The sequence below is a fragment of the Anser brachyrhynchus genome, assembly GCF_964034855.1.
Source record: "Anser brachyrhynchus genome assembly, chromosome: 27".
Classification (NCBI taxonomy): Eukaryota; Metazoa; Chordata; class Aves; order Anseriformes; family Anatidae; genus Anser; species Anser brachyrhynchus.
The window spans coordinates 4,229,397-4,249,387 of NC_137720.1; the positions used below are offsets into that span (position 1 = coordinate 4,229,397).

The 19,991-nt window shown below is 58.2% G+C and overlaps 1 protein-coding gene across 9 annotated transcripts; it reads right to left on the reverse strand.

Moving 5' to 3' along the window:
• Positions 1–9,013: 9,013 nt before the first annotated feature.
• TNNT2 (troponin T2, cardiac type) lies at positions 9,014–19,841 on the reverse strand. Of its 9 annotated transcripts, XM_080569011.1 has the most exons (15): positions 19,684–19,740; positions 17,678–17,725; positions 16,586–16,738; positions 15,157–15,213; positions 14,574–14,606; positions 14,129–14,164; positions 13,838–13,859; positions 12,968–13,028; positions 12,751–12,867; positions 12,411–12,488; positions 12,121–12,231; positions 11,617–11,726; positions 11,151–11,241; positions 10,588–10,628; positions 9,014–9,280 (listed from the first exon to the last, which is right to left on the reverse strand). In XM_080569011.1, the coding sequence occupies exons 2-15, from the start codon at positions 17,682–17,684 to the stop codon at positions 9,232–9,234; spliced, it is 966 nt and encodes a 321-aa protein (XP_080425137.1). In that variant the 5' UTR covers positions 17,685–17,725; positions 19,684–19,740; the 3' UTR covers positions 9,014–9,231. The 9 variants fall into 9 exon arrangements, 6 of the variants coding, with proteins under 6 accessions (XP_080425137.1, XP_080425139.1, XP_080425142.1 ...); XM_080569013.1 differs by lacking the exon at positions 16,586–16,738 and having other exon boundaries at positions 17,669–17,725; positions 19,684–19,835; XM_080569016.1 differs by lacking the exon at positions 16,586–16,738 and having other exon boundaries at positions 10,584–10,628; positions 17,669–17,725; positions 19,684–19,835.
• Positions 19,842–19,991: the final 150 nt, after the last annotated feature.

The window sequence follows — 19,991 nt, forward strand, 5'->3', positions numbered from 1 at the left end:
TAGTGCTGTTAAGCATCTTAGGCTGAGCCTGGACGTTATTACTCTGTCACAAAAAAAAAAAGATTGCAGATAATGAGCTAATAACACTTCACTTTCCCAGCCTGCTTTGCATCTTCAAAGCGCTCCACAAGAACAAACTAATTAACTGTCCAGAGAAGAAGCTCATGACTAAGAGCTGAGAAGCCATGTGAGTCAATCCGCTTGCAACAGGTCTTTGCAGATTTCAGTAAAAATTCATTTCGGAGGAAGGTCTGCTTACTGGCCCGACTGGTCACACCGATCCCTGGCCACATTCCACGGGTGTGAGCGGCGCGGACGGACCCAGCCCGGGAGAAGCCCCACCGACTTCAAAAGAGCAACACCTCGACAGGAATGCCCCAAAACCGACCGTGTGGCTTCCTCCTTCTAATTTGTGTGTGTGCGCGCACCCGGCGCGCGCTAAAACTGCTGAGCTAACAGTCCCAGTCCCTGCAAACCTCCGCCAAACAAGGGCGCATCCCGATCAGCATGGGAAGGCATTACTGGCAAACAGCCCCATTCCAGTGTCCCGGGACCATTAATTCAGGAACACCACGCCATACCGGGGGATTTTAATGGAGAATTAGTTTTTCTAGTGTAACTTTGGGGGGTACAGACCTGGCGTAGCCTTGGAGCTGTGTCTCCAGCTTGAGGAGCAGCGCTGAAGTCCCAGCTCTCTTATTCCTTGCTTTGGGCAAATTATTAAGCTTCCACAAGAATGTGACTTCTCCTGCAGGTCCTTGGCTTTTGGGGAATGTGGGTCACATTTGCTTGAGCAAAACAGAGATGAGAACGTCTTTTTTTTTTTTGCTGTGGGTAAGTGAACTCAGAGGCCCAGCCCTACAGAAAGAATTTAGACATTTCAGGCCAAGAATTTTCTCTTGTAAACTCCTGCCTAGCTGCATAAATCTCCACCAGGAAGCATCCTTGGTCTACCTCCTGGGCAGAACCTCTAAACGAAGACCCTTTCTAAGGGAAACACCCAACCCAGAGGCGCTTCAGAGACACAAGGCCCCATCCCACAACCCCTCTGTCTGGGGGCTGGTGGGTTTCCAATGTGCAGTCCCCCAGCCTGCAGGCTGCTGAGGGTCCTGAGGAAGCACTTTGATGTCCTTCTGTTTTGTCCGTGGCACTGGAAAGCCTGATATGGCCAAATCCACAGATGGATCCAGGTGCCTTTAAGTGACCTCATGTCTTTAGGGCAGGTGTTATGGGCCATATGCTTTCCCGCAGAGCACTGGGCCAGATTTCCAAAATCTCTCAGCACACTGCAACGAAATCCAAGGAGGAGTTTTGTGCCCAGGAGAGCTCACGTCTTCGTGAAACGTCCAGGGTTGGGTTTGATGCTGCATCCATGCCTGGGACTCGTCGCAGACAGCGATTGCTCCCCTTGGTTCCTCACCTGGTTTGTGGGCAGAGGCTTTAGGGAGTTTCACATCATTTTTCCTCCTTCCCAAAAGAGAAGTGCTTCTTTCTGGGTTGTTTATTGGTTTGCGTGCAAGGAGCTGCCGGTAGGTCGGCCTGTCCCTAGCCCAAGGGCCTGTGAGCCGCAATTGGGACTTTTCCACAGCTGCCAAGAAATGCCAACAATTTCCAGAATACTTTAGTTACTCTTCCTTTGCAATGAAGATGTTTGGAAGGCAGCAGTTAATCACAGGGCTCAGCAATTTACAGGGCTAATTGCCCCAGAGGCAAATAGCCAGGAGATGAGGAAAAGTTCCCATCCTGCATAAGTGCGCTCCCTCCAGCCAGGACCCCGGCCCCTGGCTTTGCCGCGCCAGACCACGCAGCCCCGAGTCACCCTCTGGAGACTTTTGTCTCTGCCCACTGCTGGCAGGGATGCCTTCAGGGTCTGCTGGCGCCTGATTTACTGGGGGCAGCTGGAGGGGCAGCAGGAGGAGCCCTTGATGGAGCTGGAAGACCCCAAGGGATCCCATAGAGGGACCTGGAGCTGAAGGGCCCCAGGGATCCCATGGAGAGATCCGGTGCCCAGCATCAGGTGATGCTGACATCTCTGCACTGCGGTGCTCCACCACCCGTGGGGGACAGGAGCCCTTGGTGCAACCAGCCAGCCCCAGGGAGCTCCCCATCCTCCTGGCAGGGCCCTTGGGCACCTCTCCCAGCACCCAAAAATGCTTCTTAGTCTCTGGCAGCATGATTCTGCTTGTATGTATTTTGAAGTGTTTGAAACACTGTCCTGGACAAAAACTCTGGGGTGGAAAATATCTCAAAGCCAAAGGTTTGCTTTCCAAAACACGTTGTCAAAAAAAAAAAAAAAAAAAAAAAAGGCAGAATTTGAGAACTGCAAAATTAAATTGAATTTCATCTTGTCTGTTTTATTTTGTTTGAGGTGTGGCATGGCACACAGCCAACAGCCTGACAGCCAACAGCCTGACAGCCCAGCGCTGCAACACTGCCTGAAAAGTTACAGTCGCTGCTCTATTTCAACAGGTAATCAACAACATCTGGTTCATCGTGAGAGATCAAAGTGCTTCCCTGGATCAAAGCGTCCTGTCTTTGTCATGATATCAAAGTTAGATTTATTGCTCTGTGAAGGTACAACTGTATTTATTTACGTGTGCAGATAAAAGGTTTGGGCAGCTCACAACGCTTCCGAAACCAGATGAGTGCCCCAAATAGAGTAATTTCAATGTTGTGCTGTGCCACAATCTTGTACATCAGCTGTAGTGTGTAGCACAGGAAGCATAAACCAACGTCATACGAAGAGAGCACTGAGTGCTGCAGCTCTGCTGGGCTTAGGAACCAGAGCTCAAAGCCATGCTCATATCAGGCGGAGGAGAGATAGGAACTTGGATCTTCCATCTCACCAGCCGGTGCTGTAACCACTGAGCTGTTAGATAAGGGATGCATTGCCTTCCTCTGCTGCTTTCTCCTCCTCCTCTGTGTTTTTTTTTTAAGTTCTGGAGGCAAGCTGGGCAGAAAAACCTCTGCTTTGTCTGAGCTGCTTCGCAGCATCAGGCTGCAGCGTGAACCCCAGCAGCCACAGCGCGGTGGCTGGCACAAAGAGCAGGCAGGGATGGGGCAGGCGTGGTGGCACCTCGGGCAGGGGTTAGGGCCCCCGGGCACACCTGGGTCTGGCATTGCACTGGAATAATCCACAGCAGGCCAGCTTCTTGCATATTTATATCATGCAGGAAGGCAGACAAAGAGAATTGCTTCGTAATGAGGATTTTCCCAGGCACAGGTCATGCCGGGTCTGAAGGCAAAGCCTGCAAGTCCACACTTCAGCATGAATTTCCATCTCTTTGAGTTTCCAACGGGCCCAAACTGGAGGCTGTGTGCAGCGGGGCACATACCGTGTGCTGGGGTCATGCTGTGAGAGCATGGGGTGCAGGACCTCGCTCTTTGCAAAGGTGATGGCACGTTGTGAAGGAAATCCTGTCCTCATTAAACATGGCCATCAATGGACTTAGGAGCTGAACATGGCTGTCTGAAATAAAATAACCAAAACTCAGCCTGGCATCCACATCCCCTTTGGAGCACTCCAGCTGCTACGGCAACCAGTGCAGAACTAAGGTTATCCTGAAATGCATCCCCTGCCCTTGGGTGTCCAAATCCACTGGGGATGCCCCAGGGGTGCCACGGGCATGGTTCCCCTGTGCCCCCTGCTGCTGTTTCACCTTACTGCGGAGGCACGTTGCAGGATCCAGCACGGTGAGCTCTGCACATGTGTGCACACAGGTAGCCGTGGGTGTGTGCACAGAAGTAGCTGTGGCTGAGTGCACATGCCTGGGAGCCCGTGTGTGCAAGAGTGTGTGCACTTGCATGCAGCTCCCTTCCCCTCTGGGGAGCAGGGTGCTGCAGCACATGCTTCTGAAGATATCTGGCCTCGAAGCAAGAGTGGGGTTCTGGGAACATCCCCCCCACCCCCGCCTATGGTTTATGGGTTGGAGATGACACAAAACTAGGAGGAGAGGCTGACACACCAGAGAGTTGTGCTGCCATCCAGAGGGACCTGGACAGGCTGGATAAATGGGCTGCAGGGACCTCGTGGGGTTTCCTGAGAAGTGCAAAACCCTGTCCCTGGGGAGGACCAACCCCAGCCCCAGCCCCAGTATGTGCCAGGGGCACCCACAGGGAAGCAGCCAGGCAGGAAAGGCCCTGGGGGCCCCTCAGGACACCAAGGTGACCAGGAGCTAGCAGTGTGGCTCACAAATAAGCTGATGGTGTCCTGAGCTGCATCAGGCAAAGCGCTGCCAGCAGAATGAGGGAGCTGATCCTGCCCCCTGCTCAGCACCCACAGTGCTGGGACCAGTGCTGGGCTCCCCAGTGCGAGAGAGACCTGGGCAGGCTGGCGGTGAAGGTGCTGAGGGGCTGGAGCATCGCTGCTGTGAGCGGAGGCTGGGAGCTGGGGCTGCTCAGCCTGGAGAAGAGGAGGCTCAGGGGCAGCTCCCCAAGGCCTGCACATTCCTGCAGGGAGGGGACGAGGGGACGGAGCCAGGCTCTTGTCAGCGGTGCCCAGGGCCAGGCCCAGAGGCGCTGGGCACAACCTGGAGCCCAGGAGGCTCCCCCTGACCCCCAGCAGCACGGCTGTGCTGGGGGGGCCGCAGCCCTGGCACAGGCTGCCCCGAGGCTGTGGGGTCTCCTCCTTGGGGAGCTCCAAACCCGCCTGGACGTGGCCCTGGGCACCCTGCTCGGGGTGGCCCTGCTGGGGCAGGGGGGACTGGAGGGACCCAGGGGGCCCTTCCCACCTCCACCACTGTGATTTTGTGATTCAGACTTGGGTACTGCCCAGGACTGCCAGAGCTGCCTCTGCAGCTTGGCTGCTCCTGCCAACCATCACAGCAATGCTGGTGCTCAGCACCACACCAGGTCAGGAGATACAGTGCAGCATTGCCTTTACCAGTCACAAACCTTATGGATCCTATGCTGGGCTCCCTTTTGGTCTCAGCATCTCAGTGCTCATGCCAGTTGTTGCTGCCTGCACCAGAGAAGAGCATGGTTTACAGCCAGGGATTCAGCTGAAACCTGGGCATGAAAGCACAAGCAAAAGCAGTGATTCAGACCACTAGGAAGCTTATTTTCCTTCCACTAAATGCCAATAAAATGCTGCTTCCAGACAACTGCTAAACCCTTTTCCTTTCCATCCCAGAGCATTGTTGCCTGCTTTGTCAGCAGGACTTGTCTCATGGACATGGGTCATTGCGTAGATGCTAAACTGTGCTTACGGTGCATTAAAGTCCTCATTGACGATTTTACACTTCTGTGAAATCAGCATAAAGCGTGGGCGACTTCTACCAGGTAAAGGTGATTAACTGTTACCTATGAGCTGGCTACTACAGGCAGTGATTTACAGGACTAAGATATTAATTGAAACTCGTAGTTTTATGGGGCGTTTATAAATAACCATAAGAAACTTGCAAGTGTCAGGTATTCTCTGCATGCCACCCAGGATGTGGGAGGTGGTGCACCTCAAACTTCACACTGTGCCTGTTGGGGGGACAAAACACCCCAGCACCTCCAAGGTCCAGATACCCCAACTGATGGGGCCAACGAGGGGCTCAGCATCACCACTGTTGAGCCACACAGGGCTCTGGCAGCATTTCAGCTTCAAGAGCTGCCACTCCATCATCCTGTGGACCCTCGTGTACCACTGCAGCTAAACTGTGTGCTGTAACGCTGGTAGTCTGGGCACATGTGTCTCTGGCTCCTTGGGATGTGTGTTGGCCAGGTGGTCCCAGGACAGCAATTTCCTGTGCTGCCTAGAGCATCCCAGGCTAATATGACCTGGACAAAGACATGAGCAGACTGTTTCTGTCTGTAGTGGCGGTGGCAGAACTGGGCTCTTCAAAATCTGTGTTTCAGCCTCTGGGAACCATCCTGGGTCTTGAGTAGGCTGAGAAGAGCATGAAGCTGCCTTGCACGCAGCTCTGGTTTCTGCCGCAGCCCAAAACATCAGAGCAATATTTCACCAGCACCTTCTAGGTAACAAATGCATCTTCTTTTGCATCTGCTCAAGTACATGGGGACGGTGGTGCCCTGCCGTGGGGCTGCATCAACACACCACGAGGCGCACACACTTGTGAGACCTGGGCAGAGGTTCCTAACCCTGTGGTCCAGGCTCATGCAGTTGTGCTGGGACCCCTGTGCTGGGACCCCTGTGCTGAGAACCAGAGGAGGAGGCTTTGTAGCCTGGGCTGTAGCTTTGAGGCGCCCTGCAGCCCTTTGGTCAGGGCAGTGGCACCGCTGGGGAGCACAGAAGTGTGCCACACCATGCTGTGGGACGTGAGCCTGCACTGCAGCCAGAGCCATGCACCCCTCCGTGGCACCTGCCAGTGCCTCTTAGAGCAGCCAAAAACCTCCTGTACTGCACAGCCCATGGGGGCCACCACCTGGTCCCTGTCCAGGGCTTTGGCTGAGACACCAGAACTGCCCTTGAGAGGACACCGGTTTCACATGCTGTGCTCCAGAGTGATGCTGCACAAGGGATTGCTCAGCAAAGGAGGATGTTTGCACTCTGTGGCCAAAGATGCTGTTGCTCTGCAATGTGCTAGAGGATGCTACACCTCGTAGCTCCTGGGATTAGAGGGTGAACCCCCTGCCCGGGAAAGGCAGGGTCTCTGCCCCTTGTACCGTGCTCCAGAGGATGCTGGTGCTTTGGGTTAGCATCCAGAGGTCCTGCTGCCCACATGGACACTGGGGCCCCACAGCAGCTAGCAGACACTAGCACGCTGCCAGTGTTCCCAGTGGCACAGCAGAGAGGCTGTTAGGACCCTCCGTGAGCTCCCAGAGGCTGCTGTCAGGGGCCCCTCATTCCACAACGCACAGTGGTGTGGCCAGCCCTGTCCTACTGCTGCACTAACCCAAGACTCATCCTCTTGCAAAACACATGGCATGCATGGCAGGATGGGGACAGCACGCCCGGACATCACTCACCAGCACACAGCACCCTGCACCGCACCCCAGCAAACCTTGGCACAACGCGCTGCACCCATACAACCACCCCGCAGCCCGTGCAGCACTCGGGATGCATGCAAAACCCCAAAGAAGACCCCAGACGGCCGTGCCATGTCCCAGGGGATACCAGCATCCCGCACCGCGCTCTACCAAGCCCACTGGTGGGGGGGACATCCACGGACGCGGGTGGGAGATGCAGCAGGGCTGGGTGCTGACTCAGGGTGCAGGGAGCAGGGAGGGAGGTGCCGGGCGGGGAGGAGGGCGCCGGTTTCGGCCCCGGCGCGCAGGGAGCTGGGCTGGCGGGGGGCCAGCGCGCTGCCGGGACAGGCCGTGCTGTGGGAAGCAGGGAGTGCCGCCGTGCCCCCACCCTGGGCGCTGCCGCCCGCGGGGACGGGCAGAGCGGAGGCAGCGCCTCTGAGCGGCACCGGGCGCCCGCATGGGCACGGCCCCTTGCTTCTGCAGAAAGGTTTTGGGGGATCAGTTTTTGGAGGTATGGGGAACAGGGTAGCTCCGGGTTGTATTCTTCTGCCCTGAGTGATGTTCTCTGCCAGGGGTCATGCGTCAAGGCAGGGTGGGAATGTCACTGGCTGAACCTTTGCTATCCTCTGGGGATTTAGGGCCATGGAAATGATGAGGGACTGGAGCATCGCTGCTGTGAGCGGAGGCTGGGAGCTGGGGCTGCTCAGCCTGGAGAAGAGGAGGCTCAGGGGCAGCTCCCCAAGGCCTGCACGTTCCTGCAGGGAGGGGACGAGGGGACGGAGCCAGGCTCTTGTCAGCGGTGCCCAGGGCCAGGCCCAGAGGCGCTGGGCACAACCTGGAGCCCAGGAGGCTCCCCCTGACCCCCAGCAGCACGGCTGTGCTGGGGGGGCCGCAGCCCTGGCACAGGCTGCCCCGAGGCTGTGGGGTCTCCTCCCTGGGGAGCTCCAAACCCGCCTGGATGTGGCCCTGGGCACCCTGCTCGGGGTGATCCTGTACCAGGGGAGGACCAGAGGGTCCTAAGGGCCCTTCCCACCTCCACCACTCCATGAGTCTCTGTCTCCATGATTTCATGCCGCATCACTTCCAGCCTCCCCAGCTCTCCCCTTTTGTCCCAGGAAGGTTCCAGGCTCATCCCTCCACACCTGGGTTTTGAGGGGGTGGGTGATAGGAGGTTGGTTGCCCTCCACTTGCTGCCTCTCTGAAGCTGAGGCTTCCCCCAGCCTCGCTCCCCAAAACCTGGTGGCATGTGTTGAAGTAGGCATCTCTTGACAGGCAGCACCAGGAAACCTGCAGGATGTTCCTGCATGGCTGGGCCTGGGACGGGGGGAACAGGCAGCCCCAGCATGAAGGGAGAGGAAATTTCTTGCCAAGTGACAAGCAGCCCATGAAGCTCCACCATCCTGTGCATCCAGCCCTTCCCCATTACTTCCCCCATTAACGGAGAAGCCTCACAGCCCAGATGCTGTTGGGCAACAGCAAGGGACAAGCCTGCTGCAAGCCTGGTGTCTTCTGCTGGCCCACAGGCCAGATGCATGCCCCAAGAACTCTTGGGAGTATGCAGCAGATGTGCCCCTGTGGGCACTGCATGTGGGAGCGTGTTAGAGAGACGCCTACAGCTAAACGAAAGGGATCTGCACCCCTGTGAGGACAGAAGAAACAGTCTCTCCACACTGACTCACCTCCAGTCTTCATTGGAAGCTGCCAGAAACACACAGACGAGGGTCTGCTCCCCTTCGGTGGGAATAGGGAGGAAGGTAGCCTGGTGGGTGGCAGGGCTTGTGACCAACCCATGGACCAAGGGGGTTGGGAACAGGGCCCCCGCCCACGTCACCCCCCAGGGCCACCCCTGGCACAGAGAGGGGCGCGGGGGCTTTGGTAGAGCAAAGTGAAGCGACCGTAGGGAGAACTGCAGCAGGAAAAGCAGGTCAGACCACTGAGGTCCGTTACAAAGCCTCCCAAGGACCACAAGGCAAGGGGCCGTGTTACGCGGGAGGCCCCAGATGGCCGCTGCGTCCTTCGTGCTCCAGGGGTGGGCGAGCGGCACAGCCCGCTTCGCTTCCTCCTGGTTCAGAGCTTCAAGGTGGAGACAACACCCGCGCCCCCTCACCACTCTCTTTATTTACAGACACAACACCATTCGGGGGCGTGGAGATGAGAAGCAGCACCTCGTGAAGCCTCCGCCCGCCCAGACCGCGCCGTGCCTGCAGCAAGGCCCCTGCGAGCGCCGCGCGGTGGGGCGGCGGGCACGGGGCAGGCCCCGTGGCGCGGGGCAGGCAGCTCGCCAAGGCCGAGCCTCACCTCTGCCTTCTGAGCCATCTATTTCCACCGGCCGCCCACCATGGTCTTCCCACGGGCAGCCTTCGACCTGGAAGGGAAGGAGGAAAAGATGTGCAAAAGGGCACGAGTGAAAATGGAAAGAGGGGAGAGGTGGGCACCATCGGAGGTCCTGCAAAGAGGAGCAAGCCATCCCTGGTTGATGCTTGTTGCCCTGCAGGAAAGGTCTTCCTCCCCGGCATGGGGCTCAAGTCAGTCTGTGTGGTTTGGGACGTTTTGGGAACAAGCTCATGCATTTAGCCAGGTGTTTCCAACCAGCCCCGAACCCTTTCCCGTGCTCCTCCCTCCCAGTGATCCTTCAGAGAAGAAACAAAGGATCTCCAACCCCAGAGGCTGGACAATCCTTCCCCTGAGGTCCAGAAGCTGTGAGGGTGTTAGCCAGGACCCACTGCACCACTCTCCTTAACCAGAACCGGGGGAACTGGCCGTAGATCAGGAGGAGGAGGAGGCTCAGGTGGTCATTGACGGGCATTTCTGGCATCCTGAGAGTCACTGACCCCCCTCAGGTGCCAGTCCCCAGGCCAGCCCCTTCCTCAGCCCCACTCCTGGACTGATGTCAGCACCAGGGGTCCATGCAGCACTCATGCAGTGGGGGCACGCAGCCTGTACTCACCCTTTGCTGCAGTTACAGGCCATGGTAGGGCAGAAGAGAAGAGAGATTTGGTGTGAGCGAGGGGGGGATGCTGCTAACTGCAGGGGAGGATGCAGGGGGAATGCTGCTAACTGCAACGAGGGCATGCTACTAACTCAGGGGCAGGCTAAGCACATCTCATGCAAGGAGGCAGAGTGGGATGGGGATGTGAGAGTGGCATGGTGTCCCTGAGAGTGCAGGTTAAACACCCACCTCCACCCTGGGAGTGTTATGAAAGGTTCCCCAGCCCTGCACAAGGGGCATGGGGACTGGCTCCCCTATCTTTGCGGGGCTGCACAGCTCCCACAGCCCATGGGATTTCCCCTCCTATGTAAGCTGGGGTCTCCAGCACCTTCCCTGAGATGCTGGGCAGAGGCCCTGCAGGGATGGGGACAGCTGGAGGTGGGCAGGACCCTGGAGGACACAAGGCTCCAGGTACGGAGACCTCTCCCTGGGGTCTGTCCCCAGCCAGGGTCTTTGGGACAGGGGGAAGCTGGTGGAGCTGGGAGACCATGGGGACCTCTGGATGGCAGCAGAATGGCACAGACTGAGGTCCCTGGGCCAGACCTGCAGGTCCATGAACATGGGGTGCCAGCAGGTATGAGGCAGCCAGAAGAAACATGGGGAGGGAGCTGGGTCCAGAGGAGCAGGGAGCTGGAAGGGCAGGGGGTGGTGAAGGAGGATGCTCGGCCAGCCCAGGTACTTACACCTTCTGGTGGTCACTAACGCGGTTTCGGAGGACGTTGATCTGAAAGAGAAATGCAGGTGGGTGGTGAGGCTTGGCGGGATGCCCCATGCCTGGCTGGGGACAGGGTGAAAGTGCAGCACTGCTCTCTCTTCCCCAGCCATCCCTGCCTGGGCTTTAGCACAGGGCTGTGATGTGCGGCACAGTGGGAAGCCCATCGCGGAGCAGAGTACAAGTCCCCGGGAGCTGGGAGGCCACAGGGCCACCGCCATCACCAGCAGCCACATCCTGCAGCACTTCACAGCTGCGTGCTCGGCACTGCCAGGATGGCAGCTGCTGGGAGGGTTGGTTTGAGCCCTGCTCATATTCACATGGGAGGCAGAAGTGGCTTTGCTTTCCACTGTGTAGAGCCTCTTAGGTGTTTGTCACCCCACGCCAAGGTGGGCACGGGTCTTTTCTGACACAGCCAGCTCCCCAAGACACCTCCGGCTGGTGCCCAACCCACCCGGTGTTCGAAACGGGGAGCTGATGGCGCAGCCAGGCACGCAGAGGGCGAGTCAGCCCGGGGAGGACCTGGTGGCTCACCTCGTATTTCTGCCGCTTGAACTTTTCCTGCAGGTCAAATTTCTCAGCCTCCAGGTCGCGGATGGTTTGCCACAGCTCCTTGGCTTTGTCCCTGTGGGAAGGGACGGGTGATGCCAGTGCAGGAAAGGGATGTGGCAGCAGGCTCGCTGCAGGGGACGGGGCAGCAGTGCCACCCCCTGCACGGCAGGGACCATCTTGCCTTCTCCCCCATGGGTCCCCGCAGGCTCCGAGCCCAGCTGGGGACGTGCTGACAACGATGCCAGACCCACGCGTGTGTCAGGGCCGTGGGGACACGCGTGTCCCAGGCATGTGAGCGTGGCTCCCTCTGATGGCCGACACTGTCACCGGCAGCCTGGCACGGTGGCCTGGCAGAGCCACCCTGGGGTGGCACAGCCCGTGTCCCAGCCGTGCTGTCACCCAGCGGGTGGGACCCCGTCCTGGACATCCCTCCTGCAGCACCCCTCACCTCAGCTTGTCTTCACTGAGGTGGTCGATGTTCAGGGGCTTCCGCCGCTCGCTGAGGATCTTCTTCTTCTTCTCCCGCTCCGTTTGCTTCTTCCCCCCCTTTTTCTCTGACTGCAGAAGCGATCAGTCCGCCGGAGGGAAGGAAACCCACCCAGCCCCTGCTCTGCCCCCATCCCCAGCCCTGCCTCCCAGCACCCCCTGTGTTTGGCACTCCAGGAGCACACGAGGTCCTCAAGGACATGCTGGCAGCACTGGACCAGACACAGCCCCCAGGCCCCGTCCCAGTCCCTGGGGTGAGGCCGGACCCCCAGCTCCTGCAGCGCAGGGCTCCCAGCGCACTTTGGTCACCACTGTCACCCAACCTTGGTGGCCTGTTTTCTTCTGCCCGTAGGACCCCCGAGCTACCAGCACCGAGCATCTTCATGGTGCTGAGGGGCCAGCCCATGGTCGAGCTCCCCCTGGGAGCACCAGTGGCTTTGCTGCAACCCCTGGGGCAGGATCGCACCTTTTGCATGTAACCTCCAAAATGCAGCATGTTGGAGAAAGCTTTTTTCTTTCGGGCTTCCTCCTCGGCCTTCTTCCGGGCCTCCTCTTCCTCTTTGCGAGCTCTCTCCTCCTGCCAGGGTTAGCAGTGGGTCAGGAGGGGATGGATGGAGACCTGGTGGGCCAGCTTGCATGCAAAACGCAGCTCCCACGTGCTCCACGGCCGGGCTCGCATGGGGTGAACGGCCAGGGTGGGCCCCGTGCCCTGCAGGAGGCTGCTGCCCAAGCCCCCATCCCCACAGGAAGACTCACGGCCATGCGGGCTTGGCGCTCCTTCTCCCTCTCGCTGCGGATCCGCTGCTGCTCTGCCCTCTCCGCCCGCCGCTGCTCCTGCGGGAGGCAAGGACGATGGCCTGGATGTCCCAGGCCATCCCCTTTGTCCCTAGGGACACAACACTGGCCCCTGAAGCCCTGAAAGCCCCAAGGGCAGCTCTGCTGTGCCCACATCTCCCAGGGGAGCACAGGGACTGGAGCCCATGGGGAAGGGGGGATGTCTCAGGTCCTGCTGTGGGGACTGCGAGGAGAGGATTGTGGCTGTTTGCCCGGGGTTGAGGGTGGCAACAGCAAGGAAAGGAGAAGGCTGCAGACATACAATCCTGTCCTTGAGGGAGATGAGCTCCTCTTCCTCCTTCTTCCTGCTCTCAAAGTGGGCTTCGATGAGGGCCTGCAGTTCATTCAGGTCCTTCTCCATGCGCTTGCGGTGGATGTCCTGCATTGGACAGAAAGGGGGGCGACAGCGGTGCTTGCACAACGCAACCCCCCAGGAGCCAGGGGAGCCCCCAAGGGGCTGGGCTGGGCGCGCTACTCACGTCAAAATCCAGGCGCTCGCCATCGGGGATTTTGGGAGGCACCAGGTTTGGCATGAAGGGCCTGGAAGGTGAGCGGGAGGGCTGTGAGCCTGCAGCAGGTAGCTGGGACGGGACGAGGCTTTCCACCCACGCTCTGATCTACCCAGCCCTCCTCTCTGAGCCTCACGGCCCCCAGGGCTGCGGAGCGAGCACATTTTGAGGACAGGGAAGAGTAACGCTGCTTGCTGGAGGCTGCCAGCTGGACAGCCTCAGAGGAAGACCTCTGGCATTCCCGGGAAGGTCTCCAAGGCACCCGCATGGCTGGAATAACTCCGCAAGCAGCAGGCAGCGTGGCCACGTCCCTTTGCCAGGCACCCTGGGGCTGGCAGCTACCCCACCGCTCACCCAAAAGAGAGTGGAGGAACTGTGTGCTCCAGCATGAGCTGGAAGCCACCGCCTCAACCCCCGTGGGATCAGTCCCGGGGTTGTAGGGGCTCACACAGATGCCAGCCCTCCTCCTGCCATGGCCAGGAGCACTGTGGGGAGGTGATACCCTGGCTGTGCCAAGGACCACGTACCCCAGGCTGGGGTGCATGCAGATGTTCTCCAGCTGAAGGGCCACAGGGCAGCTGGACCTCCTCCAAGGAGCACATAAAATGCTTCAAAATTGCCCATACACCCCATTCTTAGGATTCTCTTCATATTCCTTGTTTATCTGCCTGTTTCCTCTCCCCTTTTCTCTCCAAGTCCCAGTCTCCACACTATTTTCATGCTTTTAAGGCCTCACTGCCTGTGCCCCTTGTGGGTCTCAACCGGTGGCACCAAGCCCATCACATGGAGGCACAGCTCCTAGTTCAGACCTTGCACCAGAGAAAATGCACCAACACTTACTTGGGTTTGGGCTTTGATTCACCTGTGGGTCCCCAGGAACAGGAGAGAAAGACAGTGTTAGTGGCACGGAGGCATTTGCTTTCACACCTCGACCCAAAACCCCACAAAACTGAGCCAAGCCCCCCCCCCCCCCAGGTAGATCTTCCTCCACCTGAGGCAAATGGTGAGGTGTCCACCTGTGTGCCAAAATACCGCACACACCGATGCTCCCCACCAAGCATTTGGAGCCTCCCTGCATTGCCCAGGGATGGTGCCCCCCACCCCAGAGAAGACCACGGGGGGATACCTCACCTTCCCCAGGCTCCTGATCTCGGTCCCCCTCTCCACCTGCGGAACACACGGTGCTTGGTCCCGGCGCCAACCCTGCCGTGCACCCTGCCCAAGCGATGCTGCCCACTGAGTGCTGTCCCCACCGCAAAATCCCCCCTCCAGCTCTCCAGGATGAACAGGGGAGCACTTTCTCCCCTGGGGAAGCAGTAGCTCTGCCCTCTCCTTCCGTTTTGGGGGTGAATTTCTTACCGAGGCAGCACGAAGCCATCCCTCCTGCAGCTCTCCTACTGCCCCAGCCCTGGCAGAGGACAGACCTGGGGCAGTTCTGCCCCATTTGCCGCAGAATCTCCCTTCAGCAGCAGCTGAATTTAACACTGAAAACCCCGCGGCAAGGGGACAGCACCTTTGGAGACTGGGTTCAGGACTGAAATGGCCCAAAAATGTCCTTCCTCCACTCCTGCTTTACCTTCTCCTGGTGCTTTTGTTTCATCTTCTTGTTCTGTTTCAAAAGTAAGGGGGAGAACGTGACCAGAGCATCCGCAGGTGGGGGCTACCACCTCCCCGTGCACCCCGCTTTGTGGAGCGGGGCTGGGACCTGAGCCTGGCCACCAGGCAGGACTGTGTGGGGACACAGAGCAGGCAATCCGGGCCGCTCCAAAGGGGTTTTCAGATGGCAAGACACATCAGAGCACGGCCCCAGCTCTGGAAATCCCCACTCCGAGACAACAGCTACCTCTCGGTGGAACAGGCTCAGCACATTTTTGGCATTATTTTGGAAGGCTGGAAACGACCAACTTGGCAGCAGGTCAGCAGCCAGCAAAAACCAGCATTAACCTCATGCTCGTAGGGCCAAGGCACTCAGCACTTGGTAAGGTCGGGGAAGGGCAGCCCAGTTTTGGCACATCTTTACTGGAAACCAGCGACACGGGGGCTGCCGGCCCTGCCGCAGGTGACACCAGGACGTCCCAGCCCTGCTCCGGGGCACAGCATGAAAGCCAGCGCCCCACCAACACAGAGCATGACCATGGGATCCCCCACCACGTGCATACCTTCTGCCTTGGTTTCCTCAGTCTCCTCTTCTGCCTCCTCTACCTGTTCTTCCTGACCTGGGGAACAAGGGCGGCGTCAGTGCGAGAGCCGCGGCTGCCGCTGGCTCCCCGCGGCCCCCTCATGGGACATCTGCGGCTCGGAGCCGGCCACCAGCAAGGCCAAAGAGACCCGGGGGAGAGGGAGCTACGGGAGAAAGAAGCAGCGGCTCAGAAAGCAAAGGGCTTCGTTCTAACCTGCACCCGAAGGCTGGTCTCTGTGCTTGGGTGGGGAGGGGGATAAATTTAAAGGATTTAGAGCCTAGTTTGTCCCTCGTTCCCTCCCCGCCAAGCTAGGCCCTCAAACCCCAGGGTGCAGGGGAGGGATTTCTGCTGCTCTCCTCTACCCAGCAAAGAACGAGGCTGGGTGGCATAGGCCTCATTCATGCCACTGTTGGAGCCTTTTTCCACTGGAGGGAGCAGTATCTCCACGAGAGTCCTCCATGGGAGTGAGAGCAGCGCTGGGGCCCACAGGTCCTGGGAAGACTTGTGGTCCCGCAGCAAGAGAGGAAGAAAGAAAAAGAAGACAGCAAGCCACGGGCATGTTTGGGGGTAGACGTAAGACAGAAACCACAGAAATGAGAGCAGGTATGCACAGCACGGCTGGATGGGGGCAGTGCAAGAAGCAACAGGGAGAAGTGAAAGAATGAAAGAAAACCTTTCCCCAGCCGGGGAAAGGCACAAGACAGATCGACCCACAACGTGTTCACAGCAGCAGTGGAGAGATGAAATAAAGAAAGGTGCAATAGCTACCGTCTTCTTCCTCAATCCATTCTTCCTCTTCTGAGCCAGGGAGGAGGGGAAGGAATAAGCGCAGAGGTTAGTCAGGCGCCGTAAAGCTGCGGGGTGTAGCTACGGCACGCGCGAGACGAGGACTCCGGCCCTTTGCTTTTAACTTTCAGGATGCTTCGCCCTGCAGCAGCCCGGGCTGCCTGGCAGTGCCCTGAAGCAGCAAGAGCCCCAGCAAAACCCAGGCCCCAAGCCCAGCCTCACGTGCTCAGCCCAGCCGTGTCCCAGAGCAGCTGCATGCACCCAGGGGGGGTCGGTTCTTCACCATACGGGGGCAGTCGGAGGTTTCTCCTTGAGCACCATTAACATACATTCAGCTGAAGCTCCAGCTCCCCTTGAGCTATTGTGCTCACACCTCTGAAAATACCCAAATCCAGCGTTTCCACCCCTCTTTTTGAGACAGGGGATCTCCCTGTTAAAAGAGATCCTAAGAATATTCAGGCCGGCTTTGATCCTACTGATGTTTCAGGTGGAGAAATTCACAACATGGCCTCATACAGCCTTCTCTGGCCCATTGCAGCCCAGGAACTTGCCGCCACCACCCACTCGAGCGTAACACCGAACCAACAGCACTTATCCTTCCAACCACAAACGAAACACCTACCTTCTTCCACGTACTCCTCTTCACAGAGCACATGTGTGCACAGGAGAAAGGGAAGGGAGAGAAGACGCAGGTTATTGAAGCTGCTCTGATCATTTCTTAGCATCAGTCTCGGGGCTGCTGTGGATGCTCCACGTCCCCTTACCTTCCTGCTCCCTGCAAAGCACGACACAAAGTGCCCCGGTTACGGCAATCCCCTGCAAAGGAGCTGAAATTTCCTCGAGCTGGGTCCCACTTTCCATAGTGGTGGGCAGTGGCTGCTCAGCAGGCTGCGGTGTGCCGTGCTGTAAGGTGGCAGTGGGGACAGGCCAAGACCCCCATCCTCCAGCAGGCTGCAGTGCTCGGCTGGCACTCCGATGGGGGTCAGAGCCCAGGACCATTTCACCGCTCGAGAAGGTGGTCTGAAACTCTAGGAATGGGCAGCCTACCTCTCACCTCTGTACCAGAGTCCTTTCCTGATTTAAGGGAAACACACTGTCTGTCCTCAGATGTGCCAAGGGAAGCCGAGCACAGGGCTCAGACCCATTGCTGGGCATGCAAGGTTTTCTTCTTGCAAGATCGTTATATTTAAGTGGCACTTAAATATCAGAGAAGGACTCGGATCTAATTTTTCTGGTGGTGAATGAGAAAATAGCAGCCATGTTTGGACCAGTCCCTGTAGCCACATGGCTCCAACATCAATGCCCTTCTCTTCAGGCATTCCAGCAGCCCTCACCGGCAAAACCTGCCCTCAGATTTGGGCCTTGTTGAGATGCTCAGGACGCTGCAGTTGGACCCCATCAGCGACACACTGATGGAGCCAGCCTTTTCCCAGCTCCATCCCATTGATTTAGAGCACATAATTTTTAGGGCAGGGTCTATTCCTTTGCAGAGCATTTGCTTATTGGCTACTGATGCCAAACTCCCCACTGCGGGGATCTCAGAACCATCACAGCAGTGATGACAATGGGCAGGGGGGATCCCAAAGTGCTTTCATGCTGGGTGCCGGGGCAACAACCACAGCTGGGCCCCCCATCAGCACCTCTAAGCAATGCTTGACCCTGCAGGAAGACAGGAATTGGGAGAGAGAAAGGTGTTTAAAAACACACCACTTACTGCTCATACTCTTCGACGACCTCTTCAGAGTCCGACATGCTTGGTTATCTAGCAGAATTCAAGGCAAGGTGGAAAAAGCGAGGGTTAGGAACTGAGATAAGGACAAGCACAGCCTATCCTCCGGCACCCACAACATGGGCACAGTGATGCTGCGTCTCTCCAAAGTACTTGGAGCTGGGAGCTGTCCCCAGCCGGGCTGTGGCGGCAATATCTCGGTGGAGATAAGGTCCCCCCGCTCCCCTCCCATCCCAGGATCACAGCTCGCCCAAATAAGAGGCAGGAGATTAGACACGGCCTCGTGCCATGCTGATAGCTGCCATCAGGAGCCACGCCTGGGACACACAGCTCCCCTTGCTGGAGCCATCCCAGGGTGCTGTGTTTGCTCAGGGCACGGGAAAATTACCCAATTATAACGTTCAGCTTGTTTTGCTTCCTGACTATTCTTAGCTCAGCTGGGATATGGAAACTTGCAGGGACATCCCATTATCTCCAATTTACAGCCGCAGCACAAGATCTCAGCGAGAGCACCCAGCCCTCCAAGTGCAGAGGGGCAACCTGGGCTCAGCAAGGGCATTTCCCTCAGCGTCCTGGTCCCGAGGCTGAGCTTAGCTAAAGGGGACAATAACTCAGATCCCAGTTTAGCAGCAGGGCTAAGCGTAGCTAAAACCATGGAAATACCCATGCTCATCTTCCTCGCACACTTCTCTCCCTCCCAGCCCACGGCTGGGTGAATGCCACCCATCGGCACTCCTCGCCCTGCTCCCACCCGATGCTGCAGCACAAGGTCGCGCAGCCCAGCCCCTGCTCAGCCCGGCCACCCTGCTCCTGTGGGACCTCGGCGAGGTTGCGATGCAGCAGGACAGCGCGAGGCAGCTCTAGAAATAACCTCCATGTGCTGAACCACCTGTTCCCAGAGCAGCGCCGCTGCCCCGCTCCCATCGGGCGACCGGGAACAACTGGCCCTAGCTGCATCTGTTGGGCATTTATTACCCTGGATGGGTCGGACAGGCTTCAGGATCGCTTATTAAAGATGCTGAATCCGGGACTGGGACCCACAGGCATGGGGAAGATGCACTGCAGGAGGGATGCCTCAGCATACCACAAGGCTGTCAAACCTCCCTCCTGAGCAATGACTCAGGAGTGCTTTTTGGAGACAAATGAAGTCAGAAGCCAGCCCTGTCTGTGCTGGGTTCACTGCCCCACCTGCTGCTGTTGTCCCCTTCCCTCCGACGGACCCGGGGCTCAGCCCCATGCATTCCCCAGAACTCCCCATGCCTGGCCCCGCGAGGCACCGTCCTGCCACCCCAGAGTTTGGCCAAACCCTTTTATGTAGCCACTAGCAGCCAGGGCTCCATGGGGCCCTTGCACAACACAGGAGCAGAGATCCCCTCCTGGCCACGAGGCTGTAAATGTGCATTTCTGGAAGTGTATTTCTGCATTCCCATTTATCTCCTCTCTGCTACATCATCAGATCCCACCAAACATTTACTGAGGAACAGCAGCAAAATCAGGGCTGTTAACGGGGCACACAAGAAAAGCTAACGTTACACTGGAAAATGCCTCTAAGAAATATTTTTCCATCCTCTGTGCAGAAAATGGCACAGAAGCAGGATAAATCTTCCAGTTAAAGCTCTGAACACTTGTTCTGAAAGAAACGGGAGCATCCTGGCTCTGATGGGCCCCGCGGGCCAGTACGATGCTCCCAAAGCACCGCATCCCTCCTGTCCGCCCGGAGACACGGGGCGCAGGGATGTACGAGATCCCCCAAGGGCACCCAAAATCCTTTCCAGCCATCTTGTGTCACTCAAACAGCATCGGATGTGCTGCAGAGAAACCCACTGGAGAGGGTCCCGATGCTTTCCCCGGGGGAATGCCTTCACAGCAGAAACACATCCCAGTGAAAGCAGCTGGGCAGGGCCATCAGCCCCGAGCCAAATCCACGCCGAGCCTTTATCTCTTGGACTTTCACAGCAGAGCCCGAGCATCCCACGCTACCCCAGCCTTACCTCTGCTGTGGGGCGCAGGTGAGGTCCCACGGAGCCGCGGGGGAGCCGGCGGGTGTCTGGGGTGTGCTCCTTGGGGGGCAGAGGCTTTAAGGGGCCCCCAGCGCCCACCCCGGGGCGGGCAGCGCCGGCAGGAATGCGCCCGGCGCCCAGCGAGGAATGCAACACTTGTGAGCTGCTATTTTGGCAGCAGCGGCCCCGGCCCCCTCCGCGCTCCCCCTGCCCCCCCAGGAGCCCATATAAGCCCAAGCTATTGTGTGGCCTCAGAGATTTGCTATTTTAAACCCGCCGGACGGAGATACGTGAGTGCC

What these genes read in the sequence shown, in the direction of transcription:
- TNNT2 (XM_080569011.1), bottom strand. An exon ending in TGAGGAAACCAAGGCAGAAG is followed by an intron (nt 14,607 to 15,156) that starts GTATGCACGTGG and finishes CTTTTGAAACAG; the next exon opens with AACAAGAAGATGAAACAAAA. An exon ending in GCGAGCGCCTGGATTTTGAC is followed by an intron (nt 12,868 to 12,967) that starts GTGAGTAGCGCG and finishes TGTCCAATGCAG; the next exon opens with GACATCCACCGCAAGCGCAT.